Source organism: Neopsephotus bourkii, unplaced genomic scaffold, assembly GCF_033783945.1.
Source record: "Neopsephotus bourkii isolate Nb327-2 ecotype Australia unplaced genomic scaffold, CSIRO-AGI_Nbou_v1 NB_1474, whole genome shotgun sequence".
Taxonomy (NCBI): Eukaryota; Metazoa; Chordata; class Aves; order Psittaciformes; family Psittacidae; genus Neopsephotus; species Neopsephotus bourkii.
Window position 1 is genome coordinate 384,349 of NW_026901950.1, and position 22,471 is coordinate 406,819.

General features: G+C 51.4%; 2 protein-coding genes across 3 annotated transcripts in view; both read left to right on the forward strand.

Moving 5' to 3' along the window:
• The window catches only part of NLRC5 (NLR family CARD domain containing 5), a 50,762-nt gene extending 47,817 nt beyond the window's left edge, over window positions 1-2,945 (forward strand). Inside the window, 3 exon segments of the mRNA XM_061369118.1 lie at window positions 722-750; window positions 753-804; window positions 1,937-2,945. Of these exon segments, the coding sequence (XP_061225102.1) occupies window positions 722-750; window positions 753-804; window positions 1,937-2,015 (160 nt within the window). The 3' untranslated portion in view covers window positions 2,016-2,945.
• Window positions 2,946-5,824: 2,879 nt separating this feature from the next.
• CPNE2 (copine 2) overlaps window positions 5,825-22,471 on the forward strand; it is a 56,454-nt gene continuing 39,807 nt past the window's right edge. The window contains exon 1 of one of the 2 annotated variants that reach the window (XM_061369096.1): window positions 5,825-5,924. Coding sequence is in view for 1 of the 2 variants with exons in the window: in XM_061369097.1 (XP_061225081.1) it covers window positions 6,138-6,264 (127 nt within the window). In the remaining variant the exon portion in view is untranslated. Of the gene's footprint in view, window positions 5,925-6,067; window positions 6,265-22,471 lie in introns of those variants that run through there. The other variant, XM_061369097.1, reaches the window with a different exon arrangement.

Genomic DNA, 22,471 nt, shown 5'->3' on the forward strand with positions numbered 1-22,471 from the left:
TCAGAGAGCCTTCCTTTGTGAAAGCCTGCAGAAAATCAAGCGATCCATCCCCAGGATGGAGCAGCCAGATTGTGGGTATTGGACTGCTGGAGTTCACAGGAAGCTGGGATGCAGCTCCTGTGCTGGAACAGCAGTGCAGCCAGCAGTGGGGATCCATGCTGTGTGCTGGCCTGGTGGCATCACAGCCCAGCCCTGTTAATGGGAGAGATTTTCATCTTCTGCTCAAGAACTGTTAGTGGAGCTTTCCTCCCTTTGGAACACGTGGTACATGTCTTACATCCCTCAGCTGTATAAAAACAGTAGTCTGTGGGTCAGAAGCTGGGGAGCTGAGTTTTGTTTGTCTTGAACAAGGAAACCGTATAGTAGAGCCTGGCTGTTTTGCAAGTACAAGCAGGAAGGTTGTGGCTAAAGCAAGAGAAGTTGCTAGCAGCACTTTCTGGCACGAAGGTTGCAGTAAGATCTCTTAGAGTACTTCAACGGCAAGACTTCTGCTTACAAGCCCTGTTGCTAGCCGGGGGTAACAGGGACTAGTGCAGAAACACCTCGTGCATAAATAGGGCCATGGTATTACAGGTGAGGCTGATGTAAGTTGTACGGCATTGCTGCACTTATGCATAAGTGTAGCTCTTCTGGAACAGCAGAAGCAGTCAGGGTTTATTCAGATGTTTTCCGCTCTTTATTTGGTTTTGGATTTTAAAACTGTCTTTTGTTTTTAAAATAGTCTGGAGAAAAATCACATTGGTGTTTGTGGGCCACAAAACTGGCAGAGGAACTTGTCAAATACCCGGAAATTCAGTTCATAGGGTGAGGAGTTCTCATGGAGCTCTGTGGCTGGGTATTGGCTCAGCAAGGGGAAGTTGGGACAGTCTTGGAACAGTTGTGACCCATGCCAGCCTACTGCCCTGAGTTAGCTGGCATGGAATAGGGTGTTGCAGTGAATGCAGACACAAGCCAAGTAAGCTGACTGTTTTCTAGACCAGCTCCACTTCTAAGGAAAGTTGGGGAAAAGGGATTGGAAAGCTCATTGGCTTGAAATGGCCAAAAGTGAAGACCCAGTTGTGTAACCTCCCTATCAGGAAGTTGTTGCTTTTTTTCCATTTTCTTTCTCTCATTACATCCGGTTTCACTTCTGAGATATATTCCTGCTCTGTCACACTCTGTTCTGGGATCTGTATCTCACAGATACTTGGCTGCCTGATTTTTCCCACTCCTTGTCATTGCGTCTCCAAGTGTGTCAAACTCCACTAGAAACCTTCTGTAGAAGAGACCCCACTTGTCCTTCACTCATTTGAAAAGCCCTTCTCCTGAGAGTGCCTCTGAGAACTTTCTGGTTACACAGGTCCCATAGCCAAGTGTCTGCTCCTGCCTGAACTGTCTCTGCCCCAGAACTGTCTCTGTCTTCCCCAATAGCGAGAGCAGTCCAAGAGCAGAGGAATGTTTCTGGTCCCAGCTGGAGCTTGGGGCCCCTGTGTGCTTGCTCATCTTGATGGGCACAGCACAGCATGCAGTCCATTTGACTCCTCAGGGCACTCTGCTTCACAGGGTGGAGGCCCACTATGGGCAGCTTTGGGGTAGACTCCACCAGGCGAGGTAGATGAAGAAGGATGGCTCACATCAATCAGGTTGCTTCTGTGTGACTCAGTTCTTCCTCTGCTTTCTGATACCCTAGTGGCCTGAGGACTTTTTAAAACCTTAAGTCTCTCTCCCAAGCTAGATGAGTCCATTTCAGTGGGCAGGCAGCTGCTGCATTGCTGCTGCGATGGTGGGATATGGCCATACCCCAATCCTGTGTCACTGCATTATGACCTTACCTCAATCCTGTCTCACTGTCAGGCCCGCTTTGATGAAATCCCAAAGCTGCCTCTTCCACTGTCTTCAACATGCCACCTCCTTGCTCACCATGCTTAGTCCTGCAGTAACATGTTTGCTGTTGTAGGCTGTGGGACAATCCAGTGCCCAGGGGCCTGGCTGAGAATTTGACAAGCCAAGACCCAAGAGTCTGCATCTCCTTCTAGCAAAGAAGAGCTCTTGGCTGACTGGGAATTGATCTTCGCCCCCCACTGCCCTTAAAAATGGCACTGAAGAATCCAGGAGATCAAAGCTGCTACATTTACAAACTGTAACTATTAGGTCTTCCTCTGCTGCATCAAATCAAATGTGAACATTTTGTGGTGTTTTGACTTTTGTGAGCTTTTATTGTACAGAAAAACAAAAGACTGTAAAGAATTGCTGCTGAGCAGGCAGTGTTCTTGGAAAATTACTGAAACTCCCTTCAAGGGGATGAGATGCGTCTGCTCAGGCATTCAGAAAGCCAAAATCATATTTCATTATCTTTAATCCCAATTAAAACGCCTTATAGGGTGTTCCAATGGAAGAATCCTCCAGGAGAGGATGTGAAATTATTTATGTAAAATTGTAAACTGTTGACCCTGTTCAAAATATACACAACAGGCTGTTTTAAAATGGAGTATAACCATGCATGAAATACCTCTATGATTTTTAGATGAAAAATGGTGGTAAGTGATTTTGTTTGCTTCACAGCAGGCTCCGTTTCATCCAGAATTGCCTCAGTTTCATAATAAGAACTTTAGGACTTAAATGTCAAACCATAGTCCCCAGATGATCAGTGTTTATGCTCTGATGATATGGAAAGGCTGGTGTTGCCCTAAATTTCAGTTAGAAACTTTAAGGTACTATGGTTGTAAAACACTTTGTGAACCAGGGGGAATCACCACAGTCAAACAGATCTTTGTTCACCTCCCCTGTACTGTCTTCTGATGCCATCCCCTCTTCCATTTGAATTCGTTTAGGAGTCACAATATTTTATTTTCATGGACTCACAGACTGGTTTGGGTTGGAAGGGACCTCAGAGGTCATTCAGCTCCAACCCTTTGCCACAGGCAGTGATACCTTCCACTAGACCAGGTTGCTCCAAGCCCCATCCAACCTGGCCTTGAACACTGCCTGGGATGGGGCATTTTTATCTCTTTTATCGGTGTAAAATATGCTTTCTTGACTGTTTTTCCTCTTTTTTTCATGGGGAAAATGCACTTCAAGTGAATAAATGAGAATGCTGCTATGATGAGCATGTTTTTCCACTTTTTTCCTTCTTCTGTTTCTGGGTGGTGGGTGCTGACCCTACATGGCGTGGGTAGAGCAGCCACTGTAGAGAGATTTCTTGGGTTTGAATTATGTCGCTGTTTCCCCTTGCAATGAAATATGCTACTTAAAAATAAGTGAGACCTGAGATTCCCTGGCTCCTGAACTTAGGAAGCGTGTATGTGCACCATGAGGTTTGCAGGAACTTGAAGCATGCTACAAGTGCTGCTGTAGACCTTCTTTTGACTTGGGATGATCAAGAGTGCCTCCGAAACCTAAGTGCACATCTCTATTTCTTACACTGTCCCCAGATTCAGCTCCCAGGCACACGTCTGGCCTGAGAGAGCGGTCACCCCAATGCATGCCAGGGCAATGACTCGCGGGACGTTGCAGTATCTTGTCCAGAACACCGGGTGTCATCCTAACTCTAAAAACGGGAAGAAGCCGTTGCCCAGCGCTTCTCTGCTGCGTTTTAAGTGCGTGGGTCGCGTTTGTAAAAGAGGTTTGGATTGAGTTGTACTCGAGACACAACACTCCAGCCCTCTCTTTGTGCCTTATATCGAATGACAAGGACTTTTGGGCCGCCTTCCCCCAGCCCGCTTCCCATCTCAGTGCACTGCTGATGTCAGTGCTCCAGCTTGTGCCCGAAACTTTCCAAAGGGAACCTGGAAGCTTTGTGCAATTTTGAGTGATGAAAAGGAACCTTCTGGTTTGCAGGAAGATGTGAGGCTGTTGGGTGTTGTGTGTGATGGTTGAATACCAAACCAGTTCCCAAACAGCTGATCGGCATGGGCCTTTTTTAAAGCTGTTATGGGTTGCAGATTTATCACAGCCCAAAAATAGAAATGCATTGGGATGCTCCAGACACCCATGTTGTTTCAGGCTCCTGCAGTCTCCGGAAAACAATGTCTGAGCTGCTCAGCACTGGTGACAGACATGGAAGAGATTTTGCCCCTGAGACAAGATCTTTACCAAGAAATACCCTGCTGTCAATTACCACGCTGCCGGAGGGCAGTGAGGAGCCCAAATTCTGTGCTGCAGAACAGCCAGAGCCATACTGGGCTGGGCTTTGAACACCACGGCTGCTGCTCTGAAGAACTGGAAATGCAGCCACTGGTTATCCTTGTTAAAACCAGGTCCAGGTAGTGCTGAATCTGCTGTGACTCACAGACATCACTCTGGGCAGGAGAGTAAATACAGGGAAAACTGATAGTGGAGAAAACAGGGACATTGGCATTCCTGAAATACTGCCTGCCTTTCCCTTTTCTCCCTCATCCCCAAGTGAGAGTTTGAGCCACAAGCAAGGAGGGAGGAGAGCAGGGCTGGTGCAGACCCCACATTTCCAACTTAATTCCTCTTCTAGGTGCAACCTTATCCCTTCCTGTGATGTTTTCTGGATGTGTTAACAGAGGAAGAAAGGGTTTGTGCCTAAAAACTAGGCTTAGCTTTTAGCTGGAGGCTGCCTGTTGCGCTGCGCTAAGCAGGAGCATTTGTGACCTGTAAGCCCATCTTGGTCCCCTACCCACTCCTGGGGTGCCAAAAAGGGAGTGGGGCTGGAAAAGGGGGGGACCTTGTTCATGCCAAAATCCAACTTGGTGCCTTGAAACTCTTCCAGCTTTAACAGTTTAAGCTGAAGGAAAGAGAGGGCAAGGCTGTCCAGGGAGAAGATAGGACTTGCTGCTTTTGCCTGTGCTCTTTAAGAGCATGAGCAGAGCCCATAGTAAAGGGCTCTGTACAGATAGAAATGGTTTACTTGATCTGAAGCTTCAGAGGGAGGCTTCCAGTATTACTATTACAGAATCCCAGACTGGTTTGGGTTTGAAGGAACCTTAAAGCTCATCCACTTCCAACCCTCTGCTGTGGGCAGGGACACCTTCCACTAGACCAGGTTGCTCCAAGCCCCTGTGTCCAACCTGGCCTTGAACACTGCCAGGGATGGGGCAGTCACAGCTCCTCTGGGCACCCTGTGCCAGGGCTTCAGCACCCTCACAGGAAAGAACTTTGTCCTAAAGTCTTCCTAAAATGCCAGATCTGCTCCTGGTGTAAACTTGATGCCAGCAGAATTAGGTGGAAGTAAACCTGATGAGCCTGTGACTTCCAAGTTATGTTGATAGCAAACCTGACATTAGGGTATGGGGTGAAAATTAAGGGACAAAACCCTCCGTCAGGTTAAAGCCATTCCCCCTTGTCCTGTCCCTACAGGCCCTTGTCCAAAGCCCCTCTTTTGTATCCCCTTTAGTCACTGAGGTTGCTCTAAGGTCTCTCTTTAAGGAGCTTTCTCTTCTCCAGGCTGACCCAGCCCAGCTCTCTCAGCCTGTCTCCAGAGTAGAGCTGGTCCAGCCCTCACAGCATCCCCATGTCCTCCTCTGGACTCACTCCAAGAACTCCACGTCCCTCTTGTGTTGTTGCCGTAGAGTTGGATGCAGGACTGCAGGGGGGGATCTCCCCACAGAGGAGCAGAGGGGGAGAATCCCCCTCCCTCCGCCTGCTGCTCACGCTCTGGGGATGCAACCCAGGACACCCTTTATTACCCTATCTCCACATCAAAACTATAAATATCCCTGACGCCTGATGATGTGACCGCCAAGCGTCAGCTGAGGTTGCTCATGGTACGTTGGGTGCAAACCGCGGCAGTTCCAGGCTGGAAGGTAGGACTGCTTGGATGGAGCAGGGGAGCGTAGGTGCGATGCTGCCAGCCCCGTGCCCTGAGCTCTTCTCGCCGCTGCCGGGACAGCACCCGCACCCGGGTCTGGGTTCGGCACCAGGAGCACCCGCAGCAGCCGGGTTGGATGAGCCCAGCCAGCCTCCAGGCAGCGCAGAAACCGGTGGGTTTGGTTCAGGATTATCCACAAAGTTCCGTTTTCGCTGCTCCCGGGTGAATAACGCGGAAACGCGTTTCCCAGCCGCATTGCATGGGTTTTTTTAAAAGCTGCTTTCTGTTGCGAAGAGCCCAAGAGCCATCTGGGAAGTTTTGGGGTGGATCCTTGTGGGTTTGTTTAATCCGAAAGGCAGGATGCTTCTCCGGGGGTGGCCCAGGCATGGCCGCGCCCCCCCTCGACATCACCGCCCTCCCTCCTTCCCCCGTTACTGTGGCCGGGGCGGCAGCGGGAGGCTCTGAGCCGCGGCCCCGCGGGAGCTGCTGGGCCCCGGCGGCGAGTACCGCGGGTGAGTGAGAACCGGGGTGGGTGAGAGCCGGGGTGGGTGAGAGCCGGGGTGGGTGAGAGCCGGGGTGGGTGAACACCACGGGTGAGTACTGGGCGCGCCGCGGAGGTACCGAAGAGGGGAAGGGGTCAGGACGCGGGACCCGCCGGTGTCTGAGCCGGGCCCGCGGCGGGATCGTCCCCCGTGGGTCCCGTGGGCAGTGACAGCCGCGGGGAATGCACCAGCGAGGACCGGAGACCTCGGGCATCCCAGAGAGAGCATGGCGCTGGCCGGCAGGAATCCCCTGGGGACCTGCAACGCAGTGTGTGTGTGCGTGTGTGTCCGTGTCCTCAGCTTGTCCTGGGAGTGTGTGGTGTCCCTTCTGCCTTCCATCCCCTGGGACAGAACTTCATCCCATAGGACAGACCTTCCAACCCCTCGATCACAGCCCCCATCTGCTGGGACACCCTCCCTCATCCCCTCCTCCCAGTCGCTTCACACCCTGTTCCCCAGCCCAGGCCACTCCGTTTCTGTGCTGTGTAGAACTTGTCCCTCCCATTCCCACTTCCCTCTGCATCCACTCCTAACACTGCCAACCGGGCGCACAACCCCTAGGCAAGCGCTGGGGCCGCATGACTTTGCTCCCCAGCCCTGGGACGTTTGGTTGGGGTTTCTCCTGGCAGCTGCATCGAGTTCCAGAGGGATCCAGTGAGCTGATGGCTGGGAAGTGCATAAGTGCTTCTTGGGGGACTGTTTGCAGCCCGATGTTGTTCCGCCTGGTGATGGTACCCCCATGATTGTGGTGAACAGAGCACTGTTCTCAGCAGCGTGGGGTGCCTGGAGCATGGCAGGCAGGGAGGTGTTTTTCCGTCAGCTCCACCACCCTGAGGACCTGATGCAATAAGTCTTTGGGTGGATTGAAGTGGCAAGTGGCTGGATTGAAGCCAGCCAGGCTGGAGGACTTGGTGGATGAACACACCCTTTGGAGCAGGTCACTGCAGGGAGGGTGGAACAGGAGTTGGAGGTGAGATGAGAGCTCAGCTTTGGTAGCAGAAATGTCTCTGAAGGGCTGGGTCCTTGCTGCTGATTCCCCAGGAGTCTCGGCTGCTTCCTGGGACAGAATTAGAAGGATCCCTGTCAACCTTGAGCCCCAGGTTTGAAGCTTCCTGGAGATGCACTAAAACCTTGCTGGGGAAGCTGGAGTCAAGAACAGGCCAGTGCAATCACAGCCCAGGAGTGCTCAGCTTTGATACCGTCCCCTATCACCAGCACCAGCCTCCTCCTTCAAGCCCAGGTACCAGGCTTTTATTCTGGCATATGATGCCACTGGGCTTCTCTAGGGCCACAAAATGTTTTATCATGGCCAGAAATCCCACTGAAGCCTGTTAGGGAGCAGGGAGCAGAGCAATGGGAGGAGAAAGGCTGGAAACAAAGGCCCTGGGCGTGTGGAAAGGATCTGTTGTGAAGAACTGATTCGGTGGAGGATATTTTGCTGGAGTAGCCTCAGGGAAATGCTGCATTTGCTTTGGTTACAGCTGGATGATAGCCTGGGACATACATTTTCTGATGATTTGCATGTCCTTCTCTGTTGTTGCCTCTGGAGCATCCCTCCTGGGATAATGTGAAGGGAAGGCACTCAGTGAGGCTTCCCAGTGTCCCCAAAATTGCACCTACTTGCAGTGTAGACAACGTCAGCAATTGCTGGGGATTGCTGGGGTACACAAGCAGCCCTGGAGCTGTTTTCCTGGTTCCTGAAACCCCTCACCACTCGGAGATGGGGTTTGTTGGCACTGCCGGCATATGCTGCACCATTCCCAGGGGCTGCTTAGTCCGGGTGACAGTTCACATCTCTTTAATGCTGCAGACATCAGGCTGTAGCAATGTGAGGGTGCAGTGCCATACAACTGCTAGTATTTGAGATGTGGCTGTGATGCTTCTCCCTCCCCACTGCCTTTCTGAGCCCGATCTCAAGAGAAATTACTTCATCCAGAGTTGCACCAAACTGCCTTCCCACAGGGACACTTTGCTCCTGGGGTCTGCACTGGTGGACAGTGAGGGGCCCTGTGCAGGGTGCTGGCAAGGCCAGGTTAGGGTCCGTGCTGGAGGAGGAGGGCACGGGTCCTGAAACCTGTGGTTTCCAGTGTGGAAAAATCCAATTAGAGCTCAGCCACAGGAGTTGAGATGTGGGTGAAGCTACTCCTTGCCCTGGGGCGATACATCAGCCATGCAGCCCCCAGCATGGTCTCTGCTCCTCTGCCCATGATCCTCCTTCCTCACCCCAGAACAGTGGGGTTACACAGTGCTGGTGACACCCCATGACTTACCAGCCTGCTCTGGTTGTGTACTGGAATTGCACTGGCTTTGTTTGCCTTTTAGCAGTTTCAGCATGGTGTGTGAAGACTCTGGGAAGAACAACAACTTCTCTTGCTCCCGTTACACCCGGTGGAAAGAGTTTCCCACTGACTACAGTGGAAACCTCTCCCTGGGGAGCACTGACCGGAGCCACTCATGCTGCTGTAAATCAGGACTTGTTCTCCAGGAGCAGCCAGCATGCCGAGAACGTAATACCGGGTAATAGAGGAACAAGCCATGCTTGCAGCCTCCTGTCCTGGTTCAGGGTTGCCAGCTCTCATAAGGAACTCTTTATGTGAGCGTCTTGGATGGCGTTCAGAACCAGGGTGAGGGGAGTGGAGGAGAAGAGGTAAATTTTCTGGTGTGGTAGAGGAGCTGGGCATCTGAAATGATGCACAGGGCACAACCACAAAACAGCAGGAGGAAAGAAGGACTGGACACTGCCCCCCACCCCTGGAATCTTGCAACTTGTATTTTAAACCTCTGTAAAATATTTGTCAAGGGACCTAAGTCATCACTTTTTGATGCTTTGGCTCAGTTTCTTGGCTGCTACCTTTGCAAGGATACTTATTTGGATCAAAGGGGCAGGGGATAAAGTAATTCCTGGGAACACAGGTGGGTTTGATTACAGGAACATCATTACAGTGTCAGGAAAACAAACAAGTGCACTACTTAGCAAGAAGGACTTCACTTTTATTTGCTGCTTTTGCTAAGGCTTTGGGTTTGGGCTGTCAGATTTTCTGCCTGTAGCCAGCAGGAAGAAGCTCTGCCTAGAACAGTCTCCTTCCCCCCAGCCCTGGATTGTCCATCATCGCATGATTCCAGAAGCTGAGGATTTAGGAAGAAACATGAGCTGTCATAAGCCTGATTTTAAAAATAAGACAAGCTGGGAACATAAGTTCTGCTGTTGAACAAGTAAGTTCAGGGTTGTGCAGCCATTTAAATGCAGGTTTATAATCCCCTGAGCAGAGTCTAAAGCTGTTGGGAAGGAGCTGAGGATTTATCAGGCATAGTTCTCATTATAACCCACCATATTCTGGGGAGGGGCTTTGGACAAGGGCCTGTAGAGACAGGACAAGGGGGAATGGCTTTAAAGTGGCAGAGGGAGACTGAGCTGAGCTCTTAGGCAGAAGTTCTTCCCTGTGAGGGTGCTGAGGCCCTGGCACAGGGTGCCCAGAGAAGCTGTGGCTGCCCCATCCCTGGCAGTGCTCAAGGCCAGGTTGGATGGGGCTTGGAGCAACCTGGTCTAGTGGAAGGTGTCCCTGCCTGTGGCAGGGGTTTGGAACTGGATGAGCTTTAAGGTCCCTTCCAACCCAAACCATTCTATGGCTGTGTGATTCTATGAGATTTTGTTTCGCTGGCAATACAAATCCATCTAAGGGTGAAGCTTCACACATCAAGGAGCAGCATCTCCCTGCTGCAAAAGGAGGCCTGTAAAATTCTTTAGGAAAAGATAGGATCATTACCTCCATGCAGGGTGAAGGTGGCCTCCAGCCTGTGGGGACATCAGTGGTGGTCTGTGTGGCTTGGTGTCAATGTGCCAGGTCAATGAGCATTACACATAAGTACACATTAATTAATATTTAGTTATGTTGTCAGGGGATGGGCTATGGGAATGGAATGGTGCCTGGGGTGGAGGGACCTGCATGCTGTTGACTGCTGGGACAGCTGGCAGTGCCTTTCTGGCTGGCATGCATGTGATTTTGGCATGTGTTTATGTTAGAAAGCAGTTAAAGATGTTTCTCATCCCGTAAGTGATGATTTTTTAATCCATCTCTCACATGCACTATGTGGTGCTGGCTGGAAACTGGAATTCAGTTAAAATTTAGAAAGCCAGCGTTTCTGTTTTCAGTAACTCAAAAAAGCCTGTAACAGCCAGAACACATCAAGTACACTGTGAGTGCAGGAGGTTCCCCTGCACCTGCGCAGGAGCCGGGACGCCTGCGTGTCCCCCAGGGGCTGCTCTGCTCCCTTCCACTTCACAGGGTCTGCCTTTAATGAAACCAACTCTTTCCTCAAAATCTGGTGTTTGAAACAAACACACACACACACACACACCCGTTGTAAGACCGTGCCTTGCTCTTCTTGCACAGCTGCCCATGCCCAGCGGGTACTGTGGTTTTCTCTGGCATGGAGAAGGGAACTGGCTGTTGCACAATGTGGACCTTTTCTGTGGGCGGTTGTGCATGGGGTTTGATGTGATCACCAGGATGCACAGTGACAACATGATTTTTTCTGCCCTATATCACAAATTTCCGTAAATTGGGCCCTAGAGGAAGTTTGTAGTCAAGGGGAAATGTGCAGTCGGCCAAATCTGCGCTTGCCAGTGGAGATTGGGATGGGATCTCCCTGGGTGGCTTGTCCATTGCTCCTGCCCTGCCCCTCTCTTGCCCTTTCTCTATGTCTGAGCAGCAAGACCAGAGCTGCTGCTGCTCTGAAAACCACAGATGCATTTGTGAGCAGGGCATGCCATGGGTGCAGGAGGTGCAGTGAGCACAGGGAAGCCCTGACCTCTGTGCAGCACTTGGCTCTCCTGCTCTTTGGAGTAATGATTTCTCCCTGGTAAGTGGTTTTGGATATTTGGAGACAGCGTAATAATATTTTCAGACTTCATCTTTTTGGAGAACAGAATCCTGTTGCCCTTTGTTCCCTTCTGCCAGGGCAGCTCTGCTGGAGGACACTGGGTCCTGGAGCAGTGACCAGGGAGCAACTGTGTCCCTGCAGCTGCAAGGGGACTGTCCACCAACCTGGAGGAACCTCTGAGGGGCTGTCACTTTTCCCAGTGCGGAACAGAGCAGTGAGGAGTGAGGGGGTTTGTAGGAAGTAGAAAACAGGATGTCTCCATCCTCTCTGGATGTGGCTGGATGGCTGCGTGCCGCAGCTGAGGCTGGGGCCATGGTGCCAGTAGAGCAACTGGAACCTGTGGGGTCTTCACAAGGGCTAAATGCCATTGTTGGTGATACATGAGCAGCAAAGGAGCTCAGCCAGTATGGTGGACTGTAAATAATGATGTCTCCTAATCCCTTTTCCCTTGAGAGTCTCATGTGCTGGACCTGCTGATGTGATTACAGTGGTGTTACAGTGTGATATGTTGTTGTGATACCTGTCTGTCCTGATTCTGTGGAGCACCAGTGAAGCCGATGCTCCAGCACTTTCGTTATGAATGGAGAGGTCCCTGTCCATCCCACAGCATGCACTGGGAGATTGCAGTCCCGCCAAGGATGCCTGTGCCTGTGCCCTCCAGCGGGTCCTGCTCAGGTTTCCCTGGCCAAGCAGGCTTTCATGGTGGACACCCCACCAGGGTTGGGCTGCTGAAGTGCGCCTGGGCTGTCCTGCAGTACACCCATGGGTGGGACAGGCTGCTCCATGGTTTCTTTCCACACACCACACAGCTCCTTGCCACCAGCCCACTCCTTGAGCAGGGACAGGGGTACTGCTGGGAAGTCACTGGAAACTTTTATGGCTGCTGCGGGTTCCTTTTCACCCATCAGTCATCCCAAGCAGAGAAACAGTGGTCTTTTCCCTTTCATCTGTCTGGAAAATCTGGGTGGGTTGCAGGTGCATATTGTAAGGCTACAGAGGGAGCAACAGCATCTCCATGGGCAAGTCCTTCTGCATGGGAAGTGCTCCTTTCTTCAAGTTTGACCCCAGATGTACTGATGTGTAGATGTGGCTCATATGCCGTTATCCATCTGGTTGCTCTCTGGAGAGGGATCTCCCACTGGGTGAAACTCTCACTGTATGGTCAGGGTGGGATCCCGGTGTTCCTGCCCATCCTGTGCTGGGGCTAGGGTGCAAGGATCAAACTGACCCAACTCCAGCCACTCAATATCCACAAAGCTGTTTGCCAAGAGTTTCCTGGGAGCTGGAGGAGAGGATGCTGCAGCCTGTTTGAGGTGTGGAAAAGCCCTGAGGAGGCCGGTCTCTCCTGGGACTGCTGAGGGAGCTTGGGCTTTTTCTGCCTCATTTTCCAGGTGGAGATCTGCATTGCCTATCCCACTTTCTGCCCAGTTGTGCTGCAAATCCTGTCTCTCTCCCTTCCCTTCTCCTTCAGTGCCTGAGCCTGTCTGTCCTGGGTGCTCGGTGGTATTTAATATCTTCTTTGATGATCTGGATGAGAGTATCAAGGCCACACTCAATAGATTCGTAAATGACACCAGGCTGGGTGGGAGTGTTGATCTGCTGCAGGATAGGAAGGCTCGGCAGAGGGATCTGGACAGACTGGATTGAGGGGCCAAGGCCCATGGGATGAGGTTCAACAAAGCAAAGTGCCAGGTGCTGCACTTGTGTCCCCACAGCCCCATGCAAAGCTCCAGGCTTGGGGAAGAGTGGCTGGAAAGCTGCTCATGGAAAAGGACCTGGGGATGCTGAGTGACAGGGCTGAACATGAGCAGCTTGTGCCCAGGCAGCCAAGAAGGCCAATGGCATCCTGGCCTGTATCAGCACCAGTGTGGCAGCAGGGCCAGGGCAGTGATGACCCCCCTGTACTGGGCACTGGTGAGGCCACACCTTGAATCCTGTGCTCAGTTCTGGGCCCCTCACTACAAGAGAGACTTTGAGGTACTGGAGCAGGTCCAGAGAAGGGCAACGGAGCTGGGGAAGGGCCTGGAGCACAGGTGTGATGGGGAAGGGCTGAGGGACCTGAAGGGGGTTTAGACTGGACAAGAGAAAGCTCAGGGGGGACATTAGTGCTCTCTACAACTACCTGGCAGGAGGATGGAGCCAGGAGGTGACTGGTCTCTGCTCCCAAGGAACAAGGGATAGGACAAGAGGAAATGGCCTCAAACTGCACCAGGGGTGCTTTAGACTGGAGATTAGGAACAATTTCTTCCCCAGAGGGTGTTCAGGCATTGGAACAGGCTGCTCAGGGCAGTGGTGGAGTCACCATCCCTGGAAGTGTTCACAAACGGTGTAGATGGGGCCCTCAGTGCCATGGTTCAGTGGTGGCCTTGTCAGTGCTGGGAACTCAATGATCTTAAAGATCTCTTCCAGCCTAGCTGATTCTATTACTCTACAGGTGGTTCCTGGCCCACTTGTCTTCATCCCTCCTAGGAGTAGTGGTTTGAGGTGGAAACTCCATGCAAACGTAGCTTTGGCCTGATTCAGAGCAGTCCTTGGAAATTGGTGTGGGGTCTCAAGGAACACCTGGGCTTAAACAAAACGTTTTACATGCCAATAGAAGCTCAGTGTTTTTATAGCCCCCGCAGCTTCCTGATTTCGGTTTTGAAGGAGCACTTCACAGTTACGTTGTCAGCCTGGCCCCACATCCCTTGAATGGTGTCATTATGAAGGTGCTGCTAGTGGCATCTCAGGCAGTGGTGGGGAGATGCCACTGTATGCATCAGGTTGGGCTTGTCCTCACTGTTGTCAGCCCAGGTGACCGCATCAGCTGGAGCCACATTGGCTTGGTGGTGGGTGTTTGGCCCTGTGACCAGCTCTTATGCCCACCTGCCCTGACCTCAGACTCTGGAGGAGCCTTGTCCCCAGTGCCTGGAGGAGCCCAGGTAGATGTGTTTGCACTGAGGATCAAAGGAAGGGCAATGGCTGTTTTTTGGCAGGTGGTGGCTGCTCTACCATGTCAGGAACAGAGGGAATTTCCTCATCTCCCAGCCCTGACACACCCCACGAGTCCGAATGTGGTTTGGAAAGGTCTTCCTGGAGTGGGACCTAAACGTCACAGGCATGGGACAGGAAAGGGTTGGCCTTTGCTGAACGATGCCCCCCAGGGTAGGAAGATTGGGCTGCCTGGGTCAGGGAGGACACAGGATCAGTTCCACTTTCTTGGCCAGCCCTGATCTTGCTGAGAAGTGCAATTCACCCCCTGGGGACCCCAGGGTTAAGGGTTAGGGTGGTGCTGCAGCTGGGTGAGTGTGTGGAGCTGGGGACATGGGAGGAAGCAGCCCTATGAGTCTTCCTTTCACTAACTGCCTTTAGAAAGGGTTTTGGGGATGCTGGGTCAAGCATTGTGTTAATCCTGCTCTAGACCGCCCCAGCTCCTTACAGAAGCTCTGCTTGCCAAAGCTGAAAATTGAAATTCAAATCCAAATTCAAATTGACATAGAGCTATCAAACCACAAAAAAGGTGTTGGAACAGTGTTCCAGACCATTAAACCTGCCTTTCACTCGCTCCCTCATGATAAATTCACGTGGCTATTGCCAAATAGAATTGTACTGTATTAAAGCAAAGCAGAGATCACAGTGAGGAGGCAGATAATGGGACATTTCAACTCACTGAAGACCTCTTTCCATCCAAAACCTTTTTCTCTTGAAAATGCCTGGATGCAAGAAATGCCACTGGGAGGGGCCTGTGTTTGGTGCCTTGGTCTGGCACTCTGGCTTATCCTCCTTTCCTGCCTCAGTTTATTCCTGTTCTCCCCAGAAGCTACAGGAGAGGGGCTTTGGACAAGGGACTGTAGGGACAGGACAAGGGAGAATGGCTTTAACCTGACAGAGGACCTTTGTGGTGGATGAGCCATGAGGACTTCTGCTCGCACGTTTGTCCTCAAAGTTGCGGTAGATTGGTGGCTGCCCTCACGTGTCTCCATTTTGATGTCACACCATCACTGTTCTGGTGTGCATGGGAAGTGATGGCATGAGGTGGGCTTGGTCTAGGCAAGGGGAAGCAGTGCTCAGGGAAAAGTCATGGGACCTGCTTCAGTGATGTACACGTGTGTGCAGCCAAGGATGGGGATAGGACAAGGAGGAATAGCTTTATCCTGACAGAGGGGTAATTTAGATGAGCTCTTAGGCAGAAGCTCTTCCCTGTGAGGGTGCTGAGGCCCTGGCACAGGGTGCCCAGAGAAGCTGTGGCTGCCCCATCCCTGGCAGTGTTCAAGGCCAGGTTGGACACAGGGGCTTGGAGGAACCTGCTCTAGTGGAAGGTGTCCCTGCCTGTGGCACGGGGTTGGAACTGGATGAGCTTTAAGGTTCCTTCCAACACAAACCAGTCTGGGATTCTATGACCAGACCTGGTGAATGAGGGCTTTCCTGGGGACAGCTGCAAGGAGGAGGAGATGGGCACTGTGGGTGACTATTCCCTGAGCACAAAATGAAGCAGCATCCATTGTGGTACTGAGGTGGCCACCAGCCATTGTCATGTCTCACTTGGAACAGGATTTCACAGCACCAGTGTGACAAACTGGGCTGTCATGAGCCCACAAAACACTATTAGACACGGTTTCCATCAGGAAGGGTTCACTGGGGAGATGATTTAATTAGTCTGTTCTGAAACTCTCTCACTTTGTCAGGCCCCTAAAATAACTCAGTACAGTCCCTGTGGCCTCTTGCATCAGGCAGGACTGTTTGACTTGCTGACAGCATGCCAGTGTGGAAAGCAGAACCCAGCCTGGGCACCCCCGTTTGCCAAGTCTACACCAGATCTCTAGGGATTTGGGAGAATTTGAGCTCACATCCATCCCACCCATGCTGGGATGCTCAGAGGCAGTTTTCAGCCTTTCACTGCCTGCAGAAGAGTTGAAGATCCTCTGATGATAGTGGGTACCCAAGGTACATCCTTGCAGGGAGTTTTCAAGTGCTGCCTCCCCCAGGCTGCTCAGCCCTGGCAGAGGCATTTGCTGGGAAGGGGCCCTGAACATGACTAATTCCACGTGCATTCAGAAGGAAACAAGGCTGTTATTAAGACCAGATGCAGGCTGGTGAATACACGTGTTGCCTGGGCGAGACTGAAAGGCAAACAGTTCTGCTCTGCAAAATGATTCTGGAGATGACTGTATTTGTTGACAGCAGGGAGCAGAGCACAGGGAGCTGTGCCATCGTCTGTCCCAGTGCTTCCTGGCTTTTCCTGGTGCCGCCAGCTCCACATGTGCTGCATTTCACCTTCACTGCTGCTCTGGGCAAATGGTTTCTGCATCCTTGTGTTCCTCCTTTCCTTTGCTTCAGTCTTCTGACAACTCACTTTCACCAGCTCTTTGTCTTCCCTCGAGTACCACTGCTTTCCTGCTGTGTCCCCACTGCTGTAAGCTGAGCTATGTGCCTTATAGGAACCCAAATTACCTGTTTGACACTCATCTCACTTTCCCCTCCCAGAAAGGACATTTGCTTCTACAATGCAGTAGCTGTAGTAGGATAGCCTGAGTGGGTAAAGTGAGCCATGTGTGACTCCTGTGTGGTGTTACAGGAATCACAGATCATCCCGAAGGGAACAGACGTTCCCAGGAAGGACCCAGGGGAATTTGCATGGTATCACTGGTGGTTATCAGTACTTCTGTGGCTGTTTCAAATATGTCTGGTATTCCCTGTGCAAATAAATCCGATCTCTTCAAGGAGAGGAGATCACGGAAGTTTGGCAGCAATATTAATACACCAAAATGTCTCACTTAAATTATATCTTATTTTTTTTCTCTTCTCTATTTATTTCTGTTAATGCTTAAAACCGGGCCTTAGCATGGTCCGAGCGACTGCTTCTTGTGTGGCTTCTCTTCTGTGGAGGGAAGGGAACCCCCAGGGCAGAAGTTAGTTTGTAAAACAGAAAACCCCTTCCCCTCCTCTTTCAGATAAGAGAGGAAGGAAAGGCCCCAGGGATTCCAGACAGCTCTGCACATGGTTTGGGGGTCTTCTGTACATAGTGGGGGGCGTGGGGTGAAGAGGAGGAGGAGAACATCTGTGTGCATTGCTCTGGGGATCCCAGATGTTCATCTCAGATATTCTTGGTGGCCCCAAGTCTTCTGTGTGCCACCAGCGAGCAAAACCCCTCACTGCAGGAGGTTTTAGACACTGAGCATCTTAGAGGTGACCAAGTACTTGCAGAAATGGCTTTAACCTGACAGAAGGGAGACTGAGATGAGCTCTGAGGCAGAAGTTCTTCTCTGTGAGGGTGGTGAGGCCCTGGCACAGGGTGCCCAGAGAAGCTGTGGCTGCCCCATCCCTGGCAGTGTTCAAGGCCAGGTTGGACACAGGGGCTTGGAGCAACCTGCTCTAGTGGAAGGTGTCCCTGCCTGTGGCAGGGGGTTGGAACTGGATGAGCTTTAAGGTTCCTTCCAACACAAACCAGTCTGGGATTCTGTGATATTAAGTCATAGAGAAAAAAAACACTTGAAGTTTATGAAGCACAAAGATGAGTCTGTTTCAGGAGGTCCTGGAAGCTGGACCCTAGAAAAGTTTTGGGGATCATGTTTCTCCACCCTGCTCTTACTCTTGTGACTCTTCAGGCAGCTGCTGTGGCTGATGGTAGATGAGACTGTGGGGATGTCAGACTTTCATGCTTGTCCCTGAGACCTCTCATCAGTATCCTGGCTGTGTTTAGGCAGGAGAGCGTGTGTCCATGTGATGGGTACACAGCTGGGATTGTACACTGGGAGAATATTTGGCTGCAGATGCTGAGTGAGTTGTAAGACTTTGTTCAGGAGCAGTGAATGCAGGGAGAGAATAAAGAAAGAAGGAGAGCCTGGAATACAGATGATGGCAAGTTGGCTTGCCTGGTTCCAGCTGAAATGCATCACTGAATTTAATGCATTTGCTGGGTTGTTAAAATGCTGCTGGCTCACTGAAGCCTGCTGGTTGCCTCAGGTGGTTCATGGCTAGTGAACCTTCTGGCTAGGGGGACCTGCTGGGGATGTTTATGCTCCTATGGGTTTTATACCAGGACTGGAGCTGGGGGGGAAGAGTAGCTTGAGCCATGACGGGAGAGCTGCCCACCAATTTGGCATCTCCATCCCTGGTGGGCTGGCTGGACCAGCAGCTCCTCAGTGGGAAAATCATCTTCACTGTGATGGTGGCAAAAGGGGTGACAGCATCTTCCTGCTGCCTTTTCCCTTCTTGAGAAGGTGGCATCTGCAGGATTTTGGCCTTGGCACTCATGAGATAGAATCAAGCTCTACAGGTTGTTACCTGGGGGAGAGGCCAGAGTCCCTGATTTTGGGTGCGAGGGAGGGGAACGTGACACATGTCCCACTGTCTCTGCCCTCAGATGGCCCCAGCTGGTGCTGATCACTTCTCCTCTTCCTCATGCCCATCTTGGCTTTGTGTTCTCTGGGGAGCTCGGCAGGCTGAGTGCAGGGGCTGGAGTATGGGTGGTGTGCAGTGGCTGAGAGGATGTTCTGGTGCCTGTCAGCCCTGGGAAAACGCTTTTCCCACTGAGTCATCTGCTATCTCTGCTTTTGTGAGATAGTGCTGAGATCTGGGGGAAGGGGAGCTGGAAAAACCCACGGTCTCCCTGCTCCGGGAGGACCAGGTCCACACCAGCACAGCTGCCCTGTGTTTGCTTCTCAGAGGGAGTGGCAGACAGACAGCAGCATAAATAGAACAGGCCTGGCTATTCTGAGACATCAATTACACAGAATCATAGAATAGTTAGGGTTGGAAAGGACCTTAAGACCATGCAGTTCCAACCCCCCTGCCATGGGCAGGGACACCTCACACTAAACCATGTCACCTAAGGCTCTGTGCAACCTGGCCTTGAACACCCCCAGGGATGGAGCATTCACAACTTCCCTGGGCAACCCATTCCAGTGCCTCATCACCCTTAAAGTAAATAATTTCTTCCTTGTCTGCAATCTAAACTTCCCCTGTTTAAGTTTTAACCCATTGCCCGTTGTCCCATCGCTGCAGTCTCTAGTGAAGAGTCCCTCCCCAGCATCCTTGTAGGCCCCCTTCAGATACTGGAAGGCTGCTATGAGGTCTCCATCAGCTTCTCTTCTCCAGGCTGAACAGCCCCAACTTTCTCAGCCTGTCTTCATACAGGAGGTGCTCCAGTCCCTGATCATCCTCGTGGCCCTCCCCTGGACTTGTTCCAACAGTTCCATGTCCTTTTTATGTTGAGGACACCAGAACTACACACAATACTCCAAGTGAGGTCTCACGAGAGCAGAATAAAGGGACAGGATCAACTCCTTCGACCTGCTGGTCACGCTCCTTTTGATGCAGCCCAGGATACGGTTGCTTTCTGGGCTGCAAGCACACACTGAAGCCGGCTCATGTTCATTTTCTCATCGACCAGCACCCCCAGGTCCTTCTCCTCAGGGCTGCTCTGAATCTCTTCTCTGCCCAGCCTGTAGCTGTGCCTGGGATTGCTCCCACCCAGGTGTAGGACCTTGCACTTGGCATGGTTAAACTTCATGAGGTTGGCATCAGCCCACCTCACAAGCGTGTCAAGGTCCCTCTGGATGGCATTCCTTCCCTCCAGCGTATCAACCGAACCACACAGCTTGGTGTCATCGGCAAACTTGCTGAGGGCGCACTCAATCCCACTGTCCATGACAGGGATGAAGATGTTGAACAAGATATGTCCCAACACTGATCCCTGATGGGTACCACTCATTACTGGTCTCCAGCTGGACATGGAGTCATTGACCACAACTCTTTGTGTGCGGCCATCCAGCCAGTTCTTTATCCACCGAGTGGTCCACCCCTCAGATTGATGTCTCTCCAATTTAGAGACAAGGATGTCGTGTGGGACAGTGTCAAACACTTTGCACAAGTCCAGGTAGATGACATCAACTGCTCTACCGCTGTCCATCAGTTCTGTAGCCCCATCATAGAAGGCCACCAAATTGTTCAGGCAGGATTTCCCCTTAGTGAAGCCATGCTGGCTGTCACCAAGTACCCTGTTGTTTTTCATGTGCCTTAGCATGCCTTCCAGGAGAATCTGCTCCAAGATTTTGCCAGGCACAGAGGTGAGACTGACTGGTCTGGAATTCCCTGGGTCATCCATTTTCCCCTTCTTGAAAATGGGGGTTATATTTCCCTTTTTCCAGTCATCAGGAACTTCACCTGACTGCCCTGATTTTTCAAATATGATGGACAGTGACTTAGCAACTTCATTTGCCAGCTCCTTCAGGACCCGTGGATGGATTTCATCAGGACCCATGGACTTGTGCGCGTTCAGATTTTTAAGATGGTCTCGAACCAGTTCCTCTCCTACAGTGGGCCCAAGGTCTTCATTCTCACAGTCCCTGCGTCTGCCTTCCAAGTCTCAGGTGGTGCGGTCAGAGCCTTTGCTAGAGAAGACCAAGACAAAGAAGTCATTCAGAACCTCAGCCTTCTCCAAATCCTGTGTAGCCAGTTCTGCTGATAGCTTCTGGAGATGGCCCACATTGTCCCTAGTCTGTCTTTTATTTGCTGCATACCCATAGAATCCCTTCCTGTTATCCCTAATATCCCTAGCCAAATTTAATTCTAACTGGGCCTTAGCTTTCCTAACCTGGTCCCTAGCTTCCCGGACACCCTCCCTGTACTCTTCCCAGGCCGCCTGTCCTTGCTTCCACTTTCTATAGGACTCTTTTTTCATTTGAATTTTCCTCGGCAGCTCCTTATCCATTCAAGGAGGTCTCCTGGCCCTCCTGCTGCACTTCCTTCTAGTTGGGATGCAACACTCCTGAGCTTGTAGCAGGTGATCCCTGAAGACCAACTAACAGCCTTGAGCCCCCTGCCCTCTAGGGCTGTATCCCATGGAACGTTACTGAGCAGGTTCCTGAAGAAGCCAGAGTCTGCTCTCTTGAAGTCCAGGGCAGGGAGCTTGCTGCACGCTCTTCTCACTGTCCTAAGGATCTCAAATTCGACCATCTCATGATTGCTGCAACCAAGGCTTCCCTGGAGCATCACATTTCCAATGAGCCCTTCCCTGTTGGTGATCACGAGGTCAAGCATGGCACCTCTCCTTGTCGGCTCCTCTATTACTTGCAAAGGGAAGTTGTCTTCCGCACAATCGAGGAACCTCCTGGATTGCTTGTGCCGGGCTGTACCGTCATTCCAACAGATGTCAGGGTGGTTGAAGTCCCCCATGAGAGCAAGGCACATGATCCGTGCATTAAAGGAAAAAAGTTAATTAATTCTTTTATTTCAGCTACAACTGGCAGCATGGGCTCAAGAGGAGCTGAGCAGCTCTGGCAGGGACCCTGGTGGCCCAAGGGGCTTTGTGGTGTTATAAGCTATGAGGACTTCTGCGTCTGCACGTTTGTCCTCAAAGTTGCGGTAGATTGGTGGCTGCCCTCACGTGTCTCCATTTTGATGTCACACCATCACTGTTCTGGTGTGCATGGGAAGTGATGGCATGAGATGGGCTTGGTCTAGGCAAGGGGAAGCAGTGCTCAGGGAAAAATCATGGGACCTGCTTCAGTGATGTACACGTGTGTGCAGCCAAGGATGGGGACAGGACAAGGGGGAATAGCTTTTTCCTGACAGAGGGGAGATTGAGATGAGCTCTTAGGCAGAAGTTCTTCCCTGTGATGGTGCTGAGGCGCTGGCACAGGGTGCCCAGAGAAGCTGTGGCTGCCCCATCCCTGGCAGTGTTCAAGGCCAGGTTGGACAGGGCTTGGAGCAACCTGGTCTAGTGGAAGGTGTCCCTGCCTGTGGCAGGGGGTTGGAACTGGTTGAGCTTTAAGGTTCCTGAGTTTACCCCATCCCTGTCCCCTATCCCCATCCCAGCTTGGAGGCTGAGCTGCAAGATAAGAGAAGATGGTAGCCATCAGCTCCTAGCAGTGCAAGTGCTTGTAAATACTCATGCCCATGCAAAACAAACAAATACTTTTAAGTGGGGTTTCAATGCCAAGCAGCAGCAGACAGCTTATAAAAGTGGAGGAAGGAGATATTTGGGGTTTTCAAATAAATTTTATGAGCCAGGAGGGAGCCCTTCTTGAAAAAAAGGGTGAAAGTTATTGAAGGAGCTGGTGAAAAGAGCTCTCTCTCCACCAGCAACCCCAGCCATGAAGGTTTATTAGTACAGCTTAATCTGAAAATGCTTTTTCTACTTTGTTTTTTCCCCCTTTCCTCTTGTTTGCTGAAGACCACTGGTGTTTTTTACCAGGTAAGCTGCACATCAGAAGGCAAAACTGTCATGTGGGATGAGGTTTTGAACTCATAATGGTGTAGAACACATGTACCTCTGCAAAATGGCTTTAGTAGCAGACTTTTGGCAGCTGTTCTC